The 24,548-nt window shown below is 42.7% G+C and overlaps 1 protein-coding gene across 2 annotated transcripts in view; it reads right to left on the bottom strand.

Moving 5' to 3' along the window:
* The window catches only part of LOC128689022 (D-beta-hydroxybutyrate dehydrogenase, mitochondrial-like), a 199,000-nt gene that overhangs the window by 17,378 nt on the left and 157,074 nt on the right, over nt 1-24,548 (bottom strand). For both annotated transcript variants that reach the window (XM_070087387.1, XM_070087386.1), the window contains one exon: nt 1,812-1,917. In XM_070087387.1, coding sequence (XP_069943488.1) covers nt 1,812-1,917 — 106 coding nt within the window. The remainder of the gene's footprint in view (nt 1-1,811; nt 1,918-24,548) is intronic.

Genomic DNA, 24,548 nt, shown 5'->3' on the forward strand with positions numbered 1-24,548 from the left:
AAAAGGATATAAAAGCTCTTCAGATCATTAATTCTCCACGCACCAATACCACTCCTAACAAAGTTATAATTCTTCCCAACAGCCAGGTTGCACTGAATGTCTCTGAAGCACTTTCACAAGCTAACACCAGAGTCACCATTGCTTCCAGCACTTCGATAAAGGATCTAACCAGAACAAAATCTAAGCACCACGAACCAGTCAACGCAGGGGTTTACACTATACCCTGTGGAGGCTGCGACAAGATTTATATAGGTGAAACAGCAAGAAACCTTGACACCCGCCTCAATGAACACATTTATGCATGTAGGAACGATGACTTGAACAACGCCTGTGTACAACTCCGAAATTCCACCAATCATCTCGTGAAGTTGAGGGACACCCAATTAGTTATCAAAGAAACTAATTTCCGCAGACGCAAGTGCCTTGAATCTTCACTAATAGCTGTTTCTAATACAATTAAACAAAAAAGGCAGCTTCACCATCTCTGAAGTCTTAGCAAGAATCCTCCTGAAAACAGTAAACCCTGCCATAACATAGTCTCTCCTGCTAATGCTACACAAGCACATTACAGAGAATGAACATTGAAACAGACCTTCTCTATCCAGCCTCCAATAGAAATATTTGTCTAATCTATTTTTATGTTACCCATGTAAATTAAGTTTTTATATCCTTTTACTCATGTGCAAGTTATTTGTTCTATCATTGTATTACTACTACTACAACTTATATCACTACTACTACTACTACTACCACTAGCATGGCACCTCAATCTGAGCCTATATATGCCCTCTGTGTCCATAAACTACTTGTAACGGCTTGGCAAAGCTCCTGGAGAGCGAAACGTTGCCACAATAAAAATGTCACATTAGTTGCACTTGTGTCCTTTCACTTTACATATTATCGGTAATTCTACCAACTTTATTACACTTATTAAGCTAGCTGGCCCAGTAGTTAACGCGACGGTCTGGAGTTTTGAGGCTCTCTGACCGCGGGTTCAAACTCCACCCGAGGTATGGTTTAAAAATACTGAACATTTACCTCTCGTGATGTGAAGAATGATAGAATACATTAAACCAGCTATTTGTTTGTTTTCTGTATATTTCAAATTGTAATTCTTGATTTCCCTTAATAATTACAACTAGAAAAAGGCAGTAAGTTATTTCGTTTAAACTCAGCAGTAAACTTCATGGATAGAGCTAAACTATTTAATTAATTCAAGTAGGAATTTATTTATATTCTTGGGCATTAAACATAGAAGGTCATCAACATATCTGTAGCATTTATCTTTATCAGGAAGAATTTTGTTAAGCAGTCTTGTTTCAAAAAATTCCATGTGCAAATTACTAAGGATTGGTGAGAGAGGATTTCCTAAGCAAAAGCTAAGACGAACTAAAAAAAATTTGGCCATCAACCCATCTTTATCATACATGCATGGATTAATCAAAACCCATACACCGGGTAATCCAGCCAGACCCATAATTAGCTCCATTGGCTCAGTCACCTTCAAATTATCCAGATGGCTAGTAGATATATTGAGCCCAATTGCTGGCAAAGTTTCTAACTTTAATGTTCACAAAAGTACCAGTTGACGACTTATTAAGTTTCCTATCTGAAGACTCTGCAATAACGATTTACCACAGTGTCAACACTGAGTGCTGCATTAAGTAAACCTCTTGTGCATAAGATCAACATTACATATATAATACAAATAATAATAATAATAATAATTAATAATAATAATATTAAGATAGGAGTAAAATTTCACTTTCCGTTTGTATGTCTATCCTTTTGCACATAATACAGCCATATACCTGAGACAATCACAGAGGCCTTCCACAGCATACTTGGAGACGACGTAAGGAGCCCTCATAGGCACAGCCATCCTGCCTAGGCCGCTGGCGATAGTTACCACCCGACCTTTCCAAGACAAAATAGAATGAGATATTAGTATTAGGTATTTCCTACAACACTCCACTGTGTACCTCCTACAGTACTCCACTGTGTACCTCCTACAGTACTCCACTGTGTACCTCCTACAGTACTCCACTGTGTACCTCCTACAGTACTCCACTGTGTACCTCCTACAGTACCCCACTGTGCACCTCCTACAGTACTCCACTGTGTACCTCCTACAGTACTCCACTGTGTACTCCTACAGTACTCCACTGTGTACCTCCTACAGTACCCCACTGTGCACCTCCTACAGTACTCCACTGTGTACCTTCTACAGTACTCCACTGTGTACCTCCTACAGTACTCCACTGTGTACCTCCTACTGTACCCCACTGTGCACCTCCTACAGTACTCCACTGTGTACCTCCTACGGTACTCCACTGTGTACCTCCTACGGTACTCCACTGTGTACCTCCTACGGTACCCCACTGTGTACTTCCTACAGTACTCCACTGTGTACATACAATACTCCACTGTGTACCTCCTACAATACTCCACTATGTGCAACTTACAGTACTCCACAGTGTACTTCGTACAGTACTCAACTGTGTACTTTCTACAGTACTCCACTGTGTACTTCCTACAGTACTCCACTGTGTACCTCTTACAGTACTCCACTGTGTACTTCCTACAATACTCTACTATGTACTTCCTACAGTACTCCACTATGAGCCACTTACAGTACTCCACTATGAGCCACTTACAGTACTCCACTGTGTACCTCCTACAGTACCCCACTGTGCACCTCCTACAATACTCCATTGTGTACCTCCTACAATACTCCACTGTGCACTTCCTACAATACTCCACTGTGTACCTCCTACAGTACTCCACTGTGTACCTCCTACAGTACTCCACTGTGCACCTCCTACAATACTCCACTGTGTACCTCCTACAGTACTCCACTGTGTACTTCCTACAATACTCCACTGTGTACCTCCTACAGTACTCCACTGTGTACCTCCTACAGTACTCCACTGTGTACCTCCTACAGTACTCCACTGTGTACCTCCTACAGTACTCCACTGTGTACCTCCTACAGTACTCCACTGTGTACCTCCTACAGTACTCCACTGTGTACCTCCTACAGTACCCCACTGTGCACCTCCTACAATACTCCACTGTGTACCTCCTACAGTACTCCACTGTGTACCTCCTACAGTACTCCACTGTGTACCTCCTACAGTACTCCACTGTGTACCTCCTACAGTACTCCACTGTGTACTTCCTACAGTACTCCACTTTGCACCTCCTACAGTACTCCGCTGTGTACCTCCTACAGTACCCCACTGTGTACCTCCTACAGTACCCCACTGTGCACCTCCTACAATATTCCACTGTGTACCTCCTACAGTACTCCACTGTGTACCTCCTACAGTACTCCACTGTGTACCTCCTACAGTACTCCACTGTGTACCTCCTACAGTACCCCACTGTGCACCTCCTACAGCACTCCACTGTGTACCTCCTACAGTACTCCACTGTGTACCTCCTACAGTACTCCACTGTATACCTCCTACAGTACTCCACTGTGTACCTCCTACAGTACTCCACTGTGTACCTCCTACAGTACTCCACTGTGTACCTCCTACAGTACTCCACTGTGTACCTCCTACAGTACTCCACTGTGTACCTCCTACAGTACTCCACTGTGCACCTCCTACAGTACTCCACTGTGTACCTCCTACAGTACTCCACTGTGTACCTCCTACAGTACTCCACTGTGTACCTCCTTCAGTACTCCACTGTGTACCTCCTACAGTACTCCACTGTGCACCTCCTACAGTACTCCACTGTGTACCTCCTACGGTACTCCACTGTGTACCTCCTACAGTACTCCACTGTGCACCTCCTACAGTACTCCACTGTGTACCTCCTACAGTACTCCACTGTGTACCTCCTACAGTACTCCACTGTGCACCTCCTACAGTACTCCACTGTGTACCTCCTACAGTACTCCACTGTGTACCTCCTGTGAGGTAACTGCGGCAGCACTGAGCCAGTAAGTCTTGAATTCAACAAGAATAAATGAGAACGTCTATATGAAAGCATTAAAACAAATTTAAGTCAGCGACACCGTACTTGAAGAAGAAGATATTACAAACTCAGGCTTCTGTTACTGTATCTCTTTAACGGGAAGATAAGGTTACAATGGTACCGTACGGGTTGATCATTAAGCAAATGTTACAGACACAAACCACTGGGTGCCTTACAGGTTGAACAAGATGCAAATATTACAAACTCAGACCAGTGGGTACCGCACACCTTGAACAAATGACGCGAAACTAACGATAAGGATGAACATGAGAACTGCAGAAGCACTGAACCAGTAAGTATGCGTCTTGAATCCAACCAGAATAACTGAGAATACATGAAGAAACAGATTCAAGCCAGTGCCAGAGACTCATGTAAGTGGTACCGTACCACTTGAACAGGAAGCAGGTGTCACACACTTAGACAAGTGGCACTGTACCACTTGAACAGGAAGCAGGTGTCACACACTTAGACAAGTTGTACCGTACCACTTGAACATGAAGCAGGTGTCACACACTTAGACAAGTGGTACCGTACCACTTGAACAGGAAGCAGGTGTCACACACTTAGACAAGTGGCACTGTACCACTTGAACATGAAGCAGGTGTCACACACTTAGACAAGTGGCACTGTACCACTTGAACATGAAGCAGGTGTCACACACTTAGACAAGTGGTACCGTACCACTTGCACAAGAAGCAGGTGTCACACACTTAGACAAGTGGTACCGTACCACTTGAACAGGAAGCAGGTGTCACACACTTAGACAAGTGGCACTGTACCACTTGAACATGAAGCAGGTGTCACACACTTAGACAAGTGGCACTGTACCACTTGAACATGAAGCAGGTGTCACACACTTAGACAAGTGGCACTGTACCACTTGAACATGAAGCAGGTGTCACACACTTAGACAAGTGGTACCGTACCACTTGCACAAGAAGCAGGTGTCACACACTTAGACAAGTGGCACTGTACCACTTGAACATGAAGCAGGTGTCACACTTAGACAAGTGGCACTGTACCACTTGAACATGAAGCAGGTGTCACACACTTAGACAAGTGGTTCCGTACCACTTGCACAAGAAGCAGGTGTCACACACTTAGACAAGTGGTACCGTACCATTTGCACAAGAAGCAGGTGTCACACACTTAGACAAGTGGCACTGTACCACTTGAACATGAAGCAGGTGTCACACACTTAGACAAGTGGTACCGTACCACTTGCACAAGAAGCAGGTGTCACACACTTAGACAAGTGGTACCATACCACTTGCACAAGAAGTAGGTGTCACACACTTAGACAAGTGGTACCGTACCACTTGCACAAGAAGCAGGTGTCACACACTTAGACAAGTGGTACCGTACCACTTGAACAGGAAGCAGGTGTCACACACTTAGACAAGTGGTACCGTACCACTTGAACAGGAAGCAGGTGTCACCTAATACACTAAAAGCTTTATGAGGGAATTTAAATTTTGATCTAGCATGAACTAGACTGATTACCTCAAACTCCTCCTGTTCTCCACCATTCTCCTTTGTATGGACTGATGAAGCCACTGTGTGGCGAAACGTTTCCTCATTAAAGATACCCAAGTGTTGCACATGTGTCTAACTTATCCACTTATTACACAGAAATAAATTTATTAATTAAAACTGGCTTTTTACGATTTACACATCACAAAGTGAAAGTCAAGTGGTCTTCAATAATGAAACTCACTACGTTTCATTACAAGACTTTCTCTAGTAAATGATCCAAATCGAACGTTTCAAACCTTTTTTTTTTATCAATTTAATTAAAAAATTTTAAATCTGCACCTATGCAGTCTGAATTTACTGTCTTCTTTTTATGAACTGCATCAACGTTGAAATTTTGACAGTGATAAGAGACGTTCTTTAGTTATTGAGGCGTAATATTGATAAGAGATTATCTGTGCATTTGATACAGATAAAACAAGTGATATTAATTCTTCGCTCTGACATTGCCTTCTATTACAAGCTAAAATTTAAGAACATTCGTTCGTAAATAACATTTTTCATATTTGCTGAGTCGTTTCCCTGACTTTTCAACACGTTTTATGCTTCAAGGGTTTATTATATATTTTAGTTTTACCTATGCCAGAGTAACACAAACAGTGAGCGGATGAGCTGATGACAGTTGTGAAGCTGCGTGTCTATATCTGAGCAACTGCGGCACCTTTCTTAACAGATGAACCTCCTTGGTAAGTGACCAACATCAAAATTCCTCTTGACAACTCTCCTCTCTGCATACTAATGCGCTAACGCAAGTGTTGCCAATGATTACTTTGATGCCCTGACATCCCGGAGATTCCAGAGATACCACATGCTGACGATGCACTACCTCAGCATCCTCATGTAAAGTCATACGTGAAGAATGACACACTTGTTCAACATTTCGGAATCTTTGAGGAAACGTTTCGCCGACCACTGACTGGAGAAACGTTTCCCCAATAGAAATGTTGCACAGGTGTTTTATTCTTCAACTTCTAGGTTTTCTAAGCCATTTATATCATAAATGTCAAGTCTATATAAGACTGCTTAACTAACCCACTGCATCTGTCTTCAGTTATAGATCATCATCCAGCAAACACTAGACCGCTGGGGTTGTTTCGCTGTTTCTTTTTGGACAGAAGCTCATCACATACCATGTGATTTGTTTGCCTTGCTTTTTGTAACAATACAGCTTGATGAGGCAGAAAATGAGAGTTTGTGCAGTGGATCTTTATAGAAACCTAAGTCTCGAGAGATCCACAAGATGATCCTGGCCACAAGGACATTTTGGTCACAAGAAGATCCTGGTCACAAGGACATTCTGGCCACAAGAAAGTCTTGGCCACAAGAAGGTCCTGGCCACAAGAAGATCCTGCCCACTAGAAGATTCTTGCCACAAAAGATCCTGGCCACAAAAAGATCCTGGCCACAAGAACACCCTAGCCACATGAACATTCTGGCCACACAAAACATCCTGGCCAAAAGAACTTCGTGTCCTCAACCAACATAAGCAGAGGGAAGTGATGAAGGTTCTCTACCACACAGATAATTACCTCCTGCTTCACAAGAATTTTCAACCTGAAAGACGCATGTCAGAAGTGAAAAAAAACAGACATACAGCACAGAACAACTTCCACTGGGACATCATTGTGAGGTTTATTGAGTTATACTTTTAAACAGCCACACAGAAAGCAAAGCATTGTTCGGTACAAGTTTTTTTCTGAATCTTGTGCATTTTCTTTAGTATTGTTGATTGTACGACATTTAGATCAAAGCTCCCGAAAAAACTGAGGAACAAATGCCAGGATTTTTTACCTCCACGTTCCGAAACAATGTCTGGTAATGTGTTTTACCCTCTGGACAAGAGTGACTACTACACACCCACTAATGTTAGACAACAGTCTGGTGTAGCTGTGTAGTCAGTGACCGAAATAATGATGTAAAAGTCAGTACTGCCTTATGTTTCATTATTATGAGCAATGCCAACACCTGAACACTATGTAATAAAGATACCTAACTGTTGCACATATATTTTACCTATCAACATGTCGGTATTGTATGATAAAATGTATACCATTTTCATATTCTGTCATACACTGCAACACAACGGTATCTTGGTAAAGAAAACAACTCGGACAACTTTTTCAAGTGAGACGGGAAGGATTCGAGAAGGACCTGACCTCTCAGTTATTACATACTTTCTTGTACTGGTTGACTACACCTCACCTTCTTTCAGTATATAAGTCTCCATACTGTCGTTTCAACTTCACATCGTTCCAGACTATGGAACAAAACTCTTCTCCAAGCTGAGGGACTGACCACCTCAAAACTACGTCATCAAGGGTAATGGACTGATTACATCGTCTTCACATCTCTACTGCTTCTGCAGACTTTTCTGTACTCGACTGAAGAAGCCTACTGTGTAGGCGAAACGTTTTGGAATAAAGATACCTGACTTTTGCACAAGTGTCTTAATAATCACCAGAACACTTTTCCAGACAAGCCAGAAACGAAATTAACAGCGAGAGAATAAAGAAAATTCTCAGTTTACCCAAAAATGAAGAATCTTCTTTACATGATGAACTAAATAGTGTCGGTCGTTAGGCACAAGAACCGGCTGAGGCTTAATCCTTAGTCTGCTAATGGAAGAAGAGAAGAAACGGGATTTGCAGATTTACTAGCCAAAAAATTTTTTTTAAATTTATTTTCAAAAGAAGAGAAAACAAATATGATTTTTTGTTAATTCGTCAGTAAAAGGAGATAAGAAAAATGTAAAAAGAATAACATAGATGAGTAAATCTATCGTTATAATCAAATATATTAGCTTGTAAAAAGAAACAAATTATCCACATTTAATGCTGATCAAAAAGAAGAAACACTGAAAAACAATATATTCTCCCCAGGCAGTGAATGCAGTGAACAATGTTCGGCAAGACAATCCTCAGTCACTGCCCTGATGTACAGTGAAACAAGATGACCCAGCGTTGTGAAAATAAATCCCTTTTGGTATTAAATTTGGTGATTCTAGTGAACACGAACCAGTTTTTGTGACGCATGAGCTACCCGGCAGGTTCTTACCAAGCTCGTCTGTATCTGAGATTAGTGTAAATAAAAACTAAGTAGCGGCCGTCACACTGCTTGTGTTTGAAAGAATCTAAAAGTCACAATAATTGACAGTTCCACACACACTACCATGGGTTCAAAACACTACTGATTTACAACATCACTGCCTCATAACATGACTGACTTGCAGTCCAACTTGAATTACCACTTAACAGTACCACAACTAACTTACAGTAACATTCACTTACAATTAAGTATAGATTTACTTTTTCTATAGTGTATATTGTAGCTCTAACTGAATCATAGTGTATAAACATAGTACTGTACTGTACATCGTGTTTATGACAATAACAAAATTTGACTCCTAGAGTCATATCAGTTTTCTTTACGAATTTAGAAATAGGTACATGACAGTGAGGTTAAGGTAGCAATGTGGTTAGTGTTGCAAATGTCTGGAATATGTTGCAGAAAGTTGAAAGCAACAAAGACCTTTACGGGGTAAGTGAGATGTAAAGAACCTGTATATTTTCCGGCTAAAAAAAATGAGCCTTGGGCAAGGATGTTTAAAAGAACCGAATAGAAAATAAACACAGAGGAGTAGAAATTTTTGGACAACCAAACGAACAAGCAACTTTGTGGACAGAAACAGTTTTGTTTATGAATTCAAAAAAATTAGTTTATCAAAGCGTAGTGATGTTAACACAGTTTACCTATAACTCGGAAACGAAAGAGAAAGAGAGAGAGAGAGAGAGAGAGAGAGAGAGAGAGAGAGAGAGAGAGAGAGAGAGAGAGAGAGAGAGAGATTGAGATTTGGGATTATCTTTACATTTGAACTCATCAGCAAAATACTATCCGTCATCTCAGGAAATACTGAGTATAAGTGTTCTAATATATCTGTACATCAATTGTTATAAAATATCGAAGAATCACTGTGAGGAAGATATCTTTCAGCATATATGCAGTTTACAATAATCCCTAAATAAGTTTGAGGTATTGTTGATTAATGGTATACAGGTAAAATGCAACCTTAATAACCTTCATGCAGTTGATATACTTTAAACGTAAAACAAAAATCAAAGAAATAATGTGTGTAATGTACAGAATGTATTTCAAGTGCAAACGTATGCATCTGGGAGTGACTCTGCTTAATGTCATCCATTAGAAGTGTGTTGGCACATTTCATGCGCCTCATTCACACGTTCAGAACGACTAGTTGACTGTTTTGCTACATTCACACGTTCAGGAAAGCTTCAGACACTTTTTTTATAGCTTCAGATTTATTTTTACGTCGATTCCGCTGGCACGGTGGAATGTTAAACTAGCACTCACGACCTACATTGATGAGGCGCACGTCACCACCAGTCAAAGAGCGATTACACGCACTTCAGACCACTAGAAGGGGTCGTAATGGTCGAGCCAGCCCTCTGCTGGACCCGGAAATGGGCGAGTACAATTGGGTTACGTGTGTCACGCTAGCAGACAGGGAATGGTGCCTTCTTCATGGCTTAGGTCAGAAACATGTACACCTTTGCAACATCTAATCCTGTATCAGCCTACTACTCGGGCATAATGGTCAAGTTTATCCTGAGTTGTACTTGGTAATCGAGGCCATTTCTTTAGCGTGTCCATCTAGGGTTTAGCTGATACAGGATCGAGCCTCCAGGGCTCCTTCAATAACCAACAGGGGTTTACTCGTTCACTGGGTAAACAAATAAATCTTCTGGTAAACCATTATATTAATATTATTAATTTATTTGTATAAAGAATGAGACATTTGGGAAACATCTGGGAATCTTCACTAAGGAAACGTTTCCCCAGCCAATGGCGTCTTCAGTATAATGCAGAGCAGAACGGTGGAAAATGAGGAGGAGGTTGAGGTAATCAGTCCCCTCTCCTGTCGAAATGTTTTCTCAATAAATATTTGAAATAGTTGCACAAATGTTTTGTTGTTCAACTTGTCGGTTTTCTGATTCATTTTCATGATGTATATTCGTGTATGTGATTCAATGTAAGTTGTGAAGACTCGCGATACAGAAGCTCTAGGTGACTGTACTAAACGATCTGCTAAGTTAGATCACTAAAGGCAAGCATAATGACTGAACTTCTCTTCTAGCATGGCACAATATACACTCAGTAGCCACTTTATTAAGGACACCTGTACATCTGCTAATGTAAATATCGAATCAGCTAATCAGGTGGAAGCAGATGTGACTAAAAGCTTGCAGTCATAGTCAAAAAGTTCAGTTGTTGCTTACACCCAACATCAGAATGGGAAATTATTATTATAGACAAAAGAAGCGCTAAACCGCAGGGTTTATACAGCGCAGAATGGGAAAGAAATGTAATCTAAGAAACTTTGACAGTGGAATAAATGTTAGTGCCAGACTGGGTTTATTTCAGAAACTGCTGATCTCCTGGGAGTCTCACGCACAACAGTCTACCTAGTTTACAAAGAATGACGTGAAAAACACAGAACATTCGGTGAGCTGCAGTAATGTTGGTGAAAACCCTTGTTAACGAAAGAGGTCAGAGGAGAATGACCAGACTGGTTCCAGGTTACAAGAAAGCGAAAGTAAATCAAACAATCGCTCGTGACAACAACAGTATGTAGAAAAGCATCTCGGAACACACAAACCTTCGAAAACTAAAGTGGATGGGCTACAGTAGTAGATAAATACACCAAGTTCCACTCCTGTCAGCTAAGGACAGGAAACTGAGATAATGCTCACCAAAACTGGACACTTGAAGGTTAAAAAAACGTCACCGGGACTGATGAATCGCGATTTCAGCTGCGACGTGCTGCTGGTAGAGACAGAATTTAGCGTAAACCCTTTAGAACGTGATAGAACAGGACATTCACAGCATGAATGTTCAGCCAATAAATCTGCAGGAATTTCGTAATGCTAGAATGCTCAACACTGACCAGAATCTTTAAGGAATGATTCCAGCACTTTGTTGAATGCATGCTATGAAGACATCAGGCTGCCCTGGGGACAAAGGGAAAAGGCCGTACCAAGTACTAGAAGGGCGCAAACAATACTAGAACGCCGTACCCAGAACAAGTACGCCGTACCCAGTACTAGAAGGGTGTACACAGTACTAGAATGTCCCACCCAGTACTAGAAGAGCGTACCCAGTACTAGAAGGGTGTAGCCAGTACTGGAAGGGTGTGACCAGCACTAGAAGGGCGTACCCAGTATTAGAATGGTGTAGACAGTACTAAAAGGGTGTTTGTACCCAGAGCTACAAAGGTGTAGCCAGTACTAGAAGGGCGTACCCTGTACTACAATACCGTACCCAGTATTAGAAGAGTGTAGCCAGTACTAGAAGGGCATACCCAGTAATAGAATGCCGTACACAGTATTGGAAGAATGTAGCCAGTACTAGAAGGATGTACCCAGTACTAGAAGGGTGTACCTAGTACTACAGTACGAGAACTGCATACCCATTACTAGAAGGGTGTACTCAGTGCGTTAACTGTGTACCCAGTACTAAAACTGTGTACCCAATACCAGAAGAGTGTGCCCAGTACTAGAAGGGTGTACCCATTACTAGAACTGTGTACGCAGTACCTAAAGGGTGTACCCAGAACTAGAACTGCGTACCCAGTACTAGAAGGGTGTACCCAGTACTAGAACTGTGTATCCAGTACTAGAAGGGTGTACCCAATACTAGAAGGGTGAACCCAGTACTAGAAGGGTGTACCCAGTACTAGAACTGTGTACACAGTACTAGAACTGTGTACCCAGTACTAGAACTGTGTACCCAACACTAGAAGGGTGTACCCAGTACTAGAACTGTGTATCCAGTACTAGAAGGGTGTACCCAGTACTAGAAGGGTGAACCCAACACTAGAAGGGTGTACCCAGTACTAGAAGTGTATACCCAGTACTAGAAGGGTGTACCCAGTACAAGAAGGGTGTACCCAGTACTAGAACTGCGTACCCAGCACTAGAAGGGTGTACACATTACTTGGACTGTGTACCCAGTAGTTGAAGGGTGTACCCAGAACTAGAACTGCGTACACAGTGCTAGACCTGTGTACCCAGTACTAGAAAGGTGTACCAAGTACTAGAAAAGCGTACCCAATATTAGAAGGGTGTACCCAGTACTAGAACTGTGTACCCAGTAGGAGAAGGTTGTACCCAGTACAAGAACTGTGTATCCAGTACTAGAAGGGTGTACCCAGTACTAGAACTGTGTACCGAGTACTAGAACTGTGCACCGAGTACTAGAAGATTGTACCCAGTACTAGAACTGTGTACCAAGTACTAGAAGGGTGTACCCAGTACTAGAACTATGTATCCAGTACTAGTAGGGTGTACCCAGTACTAGAACTGTGTACTTAGTATTAGAAGGGTGTACCCAGCACTAGAAGGGTGTACCCAGTACTAGAACTGCATAACCAGTACTCGAACTGTGTACCCAGTACTAGAAGGGAATACCTAGAACTAGAACTGTGTATCCAGAACTAAAAGGGTGTTCCCAGTGCTAGAACTGTGTACTAAGTACCAGAAGGGTGTACCAAGTACTAGAAGCGTGTAACAAGTACTAGAACCGCGTACCCAGTACTAGAAGGGTGTATCCAGTACTAGAACTGTGTACCCAGTACTAGAAGAATGTAACGAGTACTAGTAGGGTGTACTCAGTACTAGAAGGGTGTACCCAGTACTAGAAGGGTGTACCCAGTACTAGATCTGTGCACCCAGTTCAAGAGTTGTGTACCCAGTACTAGAACTGTGTAACCAGAACTAGAAGGGTGTACCCATTACTAGAACTGTGTACGCAGTACCTAAAGGGTGTACCCAGTACTAGAACTGTGTATCCAGTACTAGAAGGGTGTACCCAGTACTAGAACTGTGTATCCAGTACTAGAAGGGTGTACCCAGTACTAGAAGGGTGTACCCAGTACTAGAAGGGTGTACCCAGTACTAGAAGGGTGTACACAGTACAAGAACTGTGTACGCAGTATTAGAAGGGCGTACCCAGTACTAGAACTGTGTATAGAGTACTAGAAGGGTGTACCCAGTACTAGAAGGGTGTACCCAGTACTAGAAGGGTGTACCCAGTACTAGAAGGGTGTACCCAGAAATAGAACTGCGTTCCCAGTGCCAGAACTGTGTACCAAGTACTAGAACTGTGTACAGAGTACTAGAAGGTTGTACCCAGTACTAGAACTGTGTACTTAGTACTAGTAGGGTGTACCCAGTACTAGAACTGTGTACCCAGTACTAGAAAGGTGTACCCAGTACTAGAACTGTGTACCCAGCACTAGAAGGGTGTACCCAGTGCTAGAAGTGTGTACTAAGTACTAGAACTGTGTACCCAGTACTAGAAGGATGTACCCAGTACTAGAACTGTGTAATCAGTACAAGAACTGTGTACCTAGTGCTAGAAGTGTGTACCCAGTACTAGAACTGTGTAACCAGTACTAGAACTGTGTAACCAGTACTAGAACTGTGTAACCAGTACTAGAACTGTGTAACCAGTACTAGAACTGTGCAACAAGTACTAGAACTGTGTACCCAGTACTAGAACTGTGAAACCAGTACTAGAACTGTGTAACCAGTACTAGAACTGTGTAACAAGTACTAGAACTGTGTACCCAGTACTTGAACTGTGTAACCAGTACTAGAACTGTGTACCCAGTACTAGAACTGTGTAACCAGTACTAGAACTGTGTACCCAGTACTAGAAGGGTGTACCCAGTAATAGAACTGTGTACCCAGTACTAGAACTGTGTACCCAGTACTAGAACTGTGTAACCAATACTAGAACTGTGTAACCAGTACTAGAAGGGTGTACCCAGTACTAGAACTGTGTACCCAGTACTACAACTGTGTACCCAGTACTAGAAGGGTGTACCCAGTACTAGAACTGTGTACCCAGTACTAGAAGGGTGTACCCAGTACTAGAACTGTGTACCCAGTACTAGAAGGGTGTACCCAGTACTAGTAGGGTGTACTCAGTACTAGAACTGTGTAACCAGTACTAGAACTGTGTAACCAGTACTAGAACTGTGTAACCAGTACTAGAACTGTGTACCCAGTACTAGAAGGTTGTACCCAGTACTAGAACTGTGTACCCAGTACTAGAAGGGTGTGCCCAGTACTAGAATTGTGTTCCCAGTACTAGAAGGGTGTATCCAGTACTAGATCTGTGTACCCAGTGCTAGAACTGTGTACTCAGTACTAGAACTATGTAACCAGTACTAGAACTGTGTACCCAGTACTAGAACTGTGTACCCAGTACTTGAACTGTGTACCCAGTACTAGAACTGTGTAACCAGTACTAGAACTGTGTATCCAGTACTAGAACTGTGTACCCAGTATTAGAAGGGTGTACCCAGTACTAGACCTGAGTAACCAGTACTAGAACTGTGTACCCAGTACTAGAACTGTTTACCCAGTACTAGAACTGTGTAATCAGTACCAGAACTATGTTCCCAGTATTAGAACTGTGTACCCAGCACTAGAAGGGTGTACCCAGTACTAGAAGGGTGTACCCTGCACTAGAACTGTGTACCCAGTACCAGAAGGGTGTACCCATTACTAGAACTGTGCACCAAGTAGTTGAAGGGTGTACCCTGTACTAGAACTGTGTACCCAGTACTAGAAGGGAGTACCAAGTACTAAAACTGTGTACCCAGTACTAGAAGGGTGTACCCAGTACTAGAACTGCGTACCCAGTACTAGAAGAATGTTCCCATTACTAGAACTGAGTGCCAAGTAGTTGAAGGGTGTACCCAGAACTAGAACTGTGTACCCAGTACTTGAAGGGTGTACCCAGAACTAGAACTGTGTATCCAGTACTAGAACCGTGTTACCAGTGCTAGAACTGAGTACCCAGTACTAGAAGGGAGTACCAACTACTAAAACTATGTACCCAGCACTAGAAGGGTGTACCAAGTACTAGAAGGGTGTACCCAGACTAGAAGGGTGTACCCAGTACTAGAACTGTGTACCCAGTAGGAGAAGGGTGTACCCAGTAAAAGAACTGTGTACCAAGTACTAGAACGGTATACCCAGTACTAGAAGGTTGTACCCAGTACTAAAACTGTGTACCCAGTACTAGAAGGGTGTATCGAGTACTAAAAGGGTGTACCCAGTACTAGAAGGGTGTACCCAGTACTAGAACTGTGTACCCAGTAGGAGAAGGGTGTACCCAGTAAAAGAACTGTGTACCAAGTACTAGAACGGTATACCCAGTACTAGAAGGTTGTACCCAGTACTAAAACTGTGTACCCAGTACTAGAAGGGTGTATCGAGTACTAAAAGGGTGTATCCAGTACTAGTAGGGTGTATCCAGTACTAGAACTGTGTACTTAGTATTAGAAGGGTGTACCCAGCACTAGAAGGGTGTACCCAGTACTAGAACTGCATAACCAGTACTCGAACTGTGTACCCAGTACTAGAAGGGAATACCTAGAACTAGAACTGTGTATCCAGAACTAAAAGGGTGTTCCCAGTGCTAGAACTGTGTACTAAGTACCAGAAGGGTGTACCAAGTACTAGAAGCGTGTAACAAGTACTAGAACAGCGTACCCAGTACTAGAAGGTTGTATCCAGTACTAGAACTGTGTACCCAGTACTAGAAGAATGTAACGAGTACTAGTAGGGTGTACTCAGTACTAGAAGGGTGTACCCAGTACTAGAAGGGTGTACCCAGTACTAGATCTGTGCACCCAGTTCAAGAGTTGTGTACCCAGTACTAGAACTGTGTAACCAGAACTAGAAGGGTGTACCCATTACTAGAACTGTGTACGCAGTACCTAAAGGGTGTACCCAGTACTAGAACTGTGTATCCAGTACTAGAAGGGTGTACCCAGTACTAGAACTGTGTATCCAGTATTAGAAGGGTGTACCCAGTACTAGAAGGGTGTACCCAGTACTAGAAGGGTGTACCCAGTACTAGAAGGGTGTACACAGTACTAGAACTGTGTACCCAGTATTAGAAGGGCGTACCCAGTACTAGAACTGTGTATACAGTACTAGAAGGGTGTACCCAGTACTAGAAGGGTGTACCCAGTACTAGAAGGGTGTACCCAGTACTAGAAGGGTGTACCCAGTACTAGAAGGGTGTACCCAGTACTAGAACTCCGTACCCAGTACTAGAAGGGTGTACCCAGTACTAGAAGGGTGTACCCAGTACTAGAAGGGTGTACCCAGAAACAGAACTGCGTTCCCAGTGCTAGAACTGTGTACCAAGTACTAGAACTGTGTACAGAGTACTAGAAGGTTGTACCCAGTACTAGAACTGTGTACTTAGTACTAGTAGGGTGTACCCAGTACTAGAACTGTGTACCCAGTACTAGAAAGGTGTACCCAGTACTAGAACTGTGTACCCAGCACTAGAAGGGTGTACCCAGTGCTAGAAGTGTGTACTAAGTACTAGAACTGTGTACCCAGTACTAGAAGGATGTACCCAGTACTAGAACTGTGTAATCAGTACAAGAACTGTGTACCTAGTGCTAGAAATGTGTACCCAGTACTAGAACTGTGTAACCAGTACTAGAACTGTGTAACCAGTACTAGAACTGTGTAACCAGTACTAGAACTGTGTAACCAGTACTAGAACTGTGCAACAAGTACTAGAACTGTGTACCCAGTACTAGAACTGTGAAACCAGTACTAGAACTGTGTAACCAGTACTAGAACTATGTAACAAGTACTAGAACTGTGTACCCAGTACTAGAACTGTGTAACCAGTACTAGAACTGTGTACCCAGTACTATAACTGTGTAACCAGTACTAGAACTTTGTACCCAGTACTAGAAGGGTGTACCCAGTAATAGAACTGTGTACCCAGTACTAGAACTGTGTACCCAGTACTAGAACTGTGTAACCAGTACTAGAACTGTGTAACCAGTACTAGAAGGGTGTACCCAGTACTAGAACTGTGTACCCAGTACTACAACTGTGTACCCAGTACTAGAAGGGTGTACCCAGTACTAGAACTGTGTACCCAGTACTAGAAGAGTGTACCCAGTACTAGAACTGTGTAACCAGTACTAGAAGGGTGTACCCAGTACTAGAAGGGTGTACTCAGTACTAGAACTGTGTAACCAGTACTAGAACTGTGTAACCAGTACTAGAACTGTGTAACCAGTACTAGAACTGTGTACCCAGTACTAGAAGGTTGTACCCAGTACTAGAACTGTGTACCCAGTACTAGAAGGGTGTACCCAGTACTAGAATTGTGTTCCCAGTACTAGAAGGGTGTATGCAGTACTAGATCTGTGTACCCAGTGCTAGAACTGTGTACTCAGTACTAGAACTATGTAACCAGTACTAGAACTGTGTACCCAGTACTAGAACTGTGTACCCAGTACTTGAACTGTGTAATCAGTACTAGAACTGTGTAACCAGTACTAGAACTGTGTATCCAGTACTAGAACTGTGTACCCAGTATTAGAAGGGTGTACCCAGTACTAGACCTGAGTAACCAGTACTAGAACTGTGTACCCAGTACTAGAACTGTTTACCCAGTACTAGAACTGTGTAATCAGTACCAGAACTATGTTCCCAGTATTAGAACTGTGTACCCAGCACTAGAAGGGTGTACCCAGTACTAGAAGGGTGTACCCTGCACTAGAACTGTGTACCCAGTACCAGAAGGGTGTACCCATTACTAGAACTGTGCACCAAGTAGTTGAAGGGTGTACCCTGTACTAGAACTGTGTACCCAGTACTAGAAGGGAGTACCAAGTACTAAAACTGTGTACCCAGTACTAGAAGGGTGTACCCAGTAGTAGAACTGCGTACCCAGTACTTGAAGGGTGTACCCAGAACTAGAACTGTGTATAGAGTACTAGAACCGTGTTACCAGTGCTAGAACTGAGTACCCAGTACTAGAAGGGAGTACCAACTACTAAAACTATGTACCCAGCACTAGAAGGGTGTACCAAGTACTAGAAGGGTGTACCCAGTACTAGAACTGTGTACCCAGTAGGAGAAGGGTGTACCCAGTAAAAGAACTGTGTACCAAGTACTAGAACGGTATACCCAGTACTAGAAGGTTGTACCCAGTACTAAAACTGTGTACCCAGTACTAGAAGGGTGTATCGAGTACTAAAAGGGTGTACCCAGTACTTGAAGGGTGTACCCAGTGCTAGAACTCTGTACTAGAACGGAGTACCCAGCATTAGAAGGGTGTACCCAGTACTAGAACTGTGTACCCAGTACTAGAAAGGTGTACCAAGTACTAGAACTGTGTACCCAATACTAGAAGTGTGTACCCAGCGCTAGAAGGGTGTACCCAGTACTAGAACTGTGTACCCAGTACTATAAGAGTGTACCCTGTAATAGAACTGTGTACCCAGTACTAGAAGGGTGTACCCACTTTTAGAAGTATGTACCCAGTACTAGAAGGGTGTACCGAGTACTATTAGGGTGTACCCAGTACTAGAAGGGTGTACCCAGTGCTAGAACTGTGTATCCAGTACAAGAAGGGTGTACCGAGTACTAATAGGGTGTTCCCAGTACTAGAAGGGTGTACCCAGTACCCGAACTGTGTACCCAGCACTGGAAGGGTGTACCCAGAACTAGAACTGTGCATCCAGTGCTAGAAGGGTGTTCTCAGTGCTACAATTGTGTACTAAGTACCAACAAGATATACTCAGTACTAGAAGCATGTAACCAGTACTAGAACTGTGTATCCAGTACTAGAAGGGTGTACCATTAATAGAACTGTGTACCCAGTACTAGAACTGTGTACCCAGTACTAAAACTGTGTAACCAGTACTAGAACTGTGTACCAAGCACTAGAACTGTGTACCCAGTACTAGAAGGGTGTACCCATTACTAGAACTGTGTCCCCAGTACTAGAACTGTGTACCCAGTACTAGAAGGGTGTACCCATTACTAGAACTGTGTCCCCACTACTAGAACTGTGTAACCAGTACTAAAACTGTGCACCCAGTACTAGCAGGGTGCACCCAGTACTAGAACTGTGTGCCCAGTACTAGAAGAGTATACTCAGTGCTAGAACTGTGTATTCAGTACTAGAAGGGTGTACCCAATCCTTGAACTGTGTACCAAGCATTAGAAGGGTGTACCAAGTACTAGACCTGTGTAATCATTACTGGAACTGTGTACCCAGTACTTGAAATGTGTACCCACTACTAGAAAGGTGTACCCAGTACTAGAACTGTGTAATCAGTACTAGAACTGTGTTCCCAGTACTAGAAAGGTGTACCCAGTACTAGAACTGTGTAATCAGTACTAGAACTGTGTTCCCAGTACTAGAACTGTGTACCCGGTACTAGAAGGGTGTACCCAGTACTAGAAAGGTGTACCCATTACTAGAATTGTGTACCCAGTAATTGAAAAGTGTACCCAGAACTAGAACTGTGTTCTCATGGCTAGAACTGTGTACCCAGTACTAGAAGGGTGTACCATGTACTAGAGGAGTGTACCCAGTACTAGAAGGGTGTACCCATTACTAGAACTGTGTACCCAGTAATTGAAAGGTGTACCCAGAACTAGAACTGTGTTCCCATGGCTAGAACTGTGTACCCAGTACTAGAAGGGTGTACCATGTACTAGAACTGTGTACCCAGTACTAGAAGGGTGTACCCAGTACTAAAACTGTGTACCCAGCAAGAGAAGGGTGTACCCAGTACTAGAACTGTGTACCCAGCAGAAGAAGGGTGTACCCAGTACTTGAACTGTATACCCAGCACTATAAGGTTGTACCCAGTGCTAGAACTGTGTACTCAGTACTAGAAGGGTGTACCCAGCACTAGAATGGTGTACCCAGTACTAGAACTGTGTACCCAGTACCAGAAGGGTGTACCCAGTACTGGAACTGTGTACCCAGTAGTAGAACTGTGTACCCAGTACCAGAAGGGTGTACCCAGTACTGGAACTGTGTACCCAGTACTAGAAGGGTGTACCCACTTCTAGAAATATGTACCCAGTACTAGAACTGTGTAACCAGTACTCGAACTGTGTACCCAGTACTAGAAGGGTATACCCAGATCGAGAACTGTGTATCCAGTACTAGAAGGGTGTACCAATTACTAAAACTGTGTACCGAGTACTACAACTGTGTACTAAGTACCAACAGGATGTACCCAGTACTGGAAGCGTGTAACGAGTACTAGAACTGTGTATCCAGTACTAGAAGTGTGTACCCATTACTAGAACTGTGTACCCAGTGCTAGAACTGTGTACCCAGTACTAGAACTGTGTAACAAGTACTAGAACTGTGTACCCAGCACTAGAAGGGTGTATCCATTACTAGAACTGTGTACCAAGCAGTTGAAGGGTATACCCAGAACTAGAACTGTGTACCCAGTGCTAGAACTGTGTACCCAGTACTAGAAGGGTGTACCCAGCATTAGAAGGATGTACACAGTACTGGAAGGGTGTACCCCCTTCTAGAAGTATGTACCCAGTACTAGAACTGTGTAACCAGTAGTAGAAGGGTGTACCCAGAACTAGAACTGTGTATTCAGTACTAGAACTGTGTTCCCAGTGCTAGAACTGTGTACCCAGTACTAGAAGGGAGTACCAACTACTAAAACTGTGTACCAAGTACTAGAACTGCATACCCAGTACTGGAAGGGTGTACCCAGTACTAGAAGGGTGTACCCAGTACTAGAACTGTGTACCTAGTACCAGAAGGGTGTACCCAGTACTGGAACTGTGTACCCAGTTGTAGAACTGTGTACCCAGTACCAGAAGGGTGTACCCAGTACTGGAACTGTGTACCCAGTACAAGAAGGGTGTACCCACTTCTAGAAATATGTACCCAGTACTAGAACTGTGTAACCAGTACTCGAACTGTGTACCCAGTACTAGAAGGGTATACCCAGAACGAGAACTGTGTATCCAGTACTAGAAGGGTGTACCAATTACTAAAACTGTGTACCGAGTACTACAACTGTGTACTAAGTACCAACAGGATGTACCCAGTACTAAAAGCGTGTAACGAGTAGTAGAACTGTGTATCCAGTACTAGAAGTGTGTACCCATTACTAGAACTGTGTACCCAGTACTAGAACTGTGTACCCAGTACTAGAACTGTGTAACCAGTACTAGAACTGTGTACCCAGCACTAGAAGGGTGTATCCATTACTAGAACTGTGTACCAAGCAGTTGAAGGGTATACCCAGAACTAGAACTGTGTACCCAGTGCTAGAACTGTGTACCCAGTACTAGAAGGATGTACCCAGCACTAGAAGGGTGTACACAGTACTGGAAGGGTGTACCCCCTTCTAGAAGTATGTACCCAGTACTAGAACTGTGTAACCAGTACTAGAAGGGTGTACTCAGAACTAGAACTGTGTATTCAGTACTAGAACTGTGTTCCCAGTGCTAGAACTGTGTACCCAGTACTAGAAGGGAGTACCAACTACTAAAACTGTGTACCAAGTACTAGAACTGTATACCCAGTACTGGAAGGGTGTACCCAGTACTAGAAGGGAGTACCCAGTGCTAGAACTCTGTACTCAGTGCTAGAACTGTGTACCCAGTACTAGAAGGGTGTACCCAGTAGTCGAACTGTGTACCCAGTACTAGAAGGGTGTTCCCAGTACTAGAACTGTGTACCCAGTGCTAGAACTGTGTACCCAGTACTAGAACTGTGTAACCAGTACTAGAGCTGTGTACTCAGTTCTAGAACTGTGTACCCAGTACTAAAAGGGTGTACCCAGTACTAGACCTGTGTAACCAGTACTAGAACTGTGTATCCAGTACTAGAACTGTGTATCCAGTACTAGAACTGTGTATCCAGTTCTAGGACTGTACACCCAGTACTATAACTTTGTATCCGGTACTAGAACTGTGTACCCAGTACTAGAACTGTGTATTCAGTTCTAGGACTGTGCACCCAGTACTAGAACTGTGTATCCAGTACTAGAACTGTGTACCCAGTACTAGAACTGTGTATCCAGTACTAGGACTGTGCACCCAGTACTAGAACTGTGTATCCAGTACTAGAACTGTGTATCCAGTACTAGAACTGTGTATCCAGTACTAGGACTGTGTACCCAGTATTAGAACTATGTATCCAGTACTAGGACTGTGCACCCAGTACTAGAACTGTGTATCCAGTTCTAGGACTGTACACCCAGTACTAGAACTATGTATCCGGTACTAGAACTGTGTACGCAGTACTAGAACTGTGTATTCAGTTCTAGGACTGTGCACCCAGTACTAGAACTGTGTACCTAGTACTAGAACTGTGTATCCAGTACTAGAACTGTGTACCCAGTACTAGAACTGTGTATCCAGTACTAGGACTGTGCACCCAGTACTAGAACTGTGTATCCAGTACTAGAACTGTGTATCCTGTACTAGAACTGTGTACCCAGTACTAGAACTGTGTACCCAGTACTAGAACTGTGTACCCAGTACTAGAACTGTGTATCCAGTTCTAGGACTGTGCACCCAGTACTAGAACTGTGTACCCAGTACTAGAACTGTGTACGCATTACTAGGACTGTGTACCCAGTACTAGAACTGTGTACCCAGTACTAGAACTGTGTACCCAGTACTAGAACTGTGTACCTAATAACGTCGCCACTGACTGTACATTAATATTAGGCTGTATTTATCATTATGTTGATGACACGAGCAGGAGCATCAGACGAGCGTGTGTGCTCGCTTCTATATTGTGCCTTTCAGGAGGTGTCTCTATGTTTATGAAAGGCTCTTGATCCAAGGAATTGAAGCTACCTCTCCCCTTGGATGAAATCTGATTACCTTCCATTCGAGAGGCTCTATGTGGCCCGTACGATTTTAGAACTTCCCCATAAATTCAATATAATAATTTTATGCTGCCTTATACTATATTCATTTTTCAGCCATCGTTTTACTGCATATTTTCAAAATTTAACTGTCAGCCATACAGGCAAATTTAAAGATATAAACTAAATGCTACTGTTAGTTAATTTGAAACGTTTTCGTAAATGTATATAAATCAGTGTCTATGAATCACATGAATCACTCTTACCGCTCTTGGGCCTCTGATGTGTTCATGTGTTTTACACTGTCGTCCACAGTATGGAACTGTGATGCACGTAATAAATAAACAGCTTCGATGGTAAATCTAAAATCTAGCAGTATTGTGTCTAGTCGTTCAGTTGCAGCATTAGTCTGACTAGTAATGCTGCCAGACTTCATGTATAACAACAACACTATCTTTATCACCAAGGCAACACATTAACCTCACCTCAGTATTGTCACCAAGACAAGACACAAGCCTTGCCTCATTTTTTCATTATATATATATATATATATATATATATATATATATATATATATATATATATATATATATGTATATATATATATATATATATATATATATATATATATATATATATATATATATATATATATATATATATATATATATATATATATATATATATGTATGTATATACGTATGTATATACGTATGTATATACGTACGTATGTATGTATGTATGTATGTATGTATGTATGTATAAAATTTCAGACCTCAGGACGATGGAATGCAGGATGAAAGACACGGATACACATGATACCTTCTACCTACTCACCAGGTGCCTGTCCATACCAAGACTTACCTACTTCCTCAGATGATCCCCAGCTCCTTAAGACTATACTAGAGAGTGTATTTAATTTTTCAATTGAAAATGGACGGTGGTTTCAAGCCTCACTTCCAGTCAGTCTTGGGGGGCTTTCCTATACTCTTCCATAGCATCAAACGAGTTAATAAAACAAATTCTTCCGGACAACCTCAGTGACTCAGCACGAATACAGGACCCTAGCTACGCCAGTGCCATCACTGAATGGGAGAGACTTGCTGCCCCAGCACCAAAACCTATTGCGGCACTGGCCTACAGTCAATTTGGGATAGTCCCATCGCTGAAAAGGTACTTGCCAACATGCTTAGGGATGTAGCATTAGACAGGAAGACTGCCCGTCTCCAAACTGTGAGTGCACCTCACTCTGGGGACTTCCTCCAAACAATTTCCATTTCGGCAATGGGAA

The sequence above is a fragment of the Cherax quadricarinatus genome, chromosome 21 (assembly GCF_038502225.1).
Source record: "Cherax quadricarinatus isolate ZL_2023a chromosome 21, ASM3850222v1, whole genome shotgun sequence".
NCBI classification, from domain to species: Eukaryota; Metazoa; Arthropoda; class Malacostraca; order Decapoda; family Parastacidae; genus Cherax; species Cherax quadricarinatus.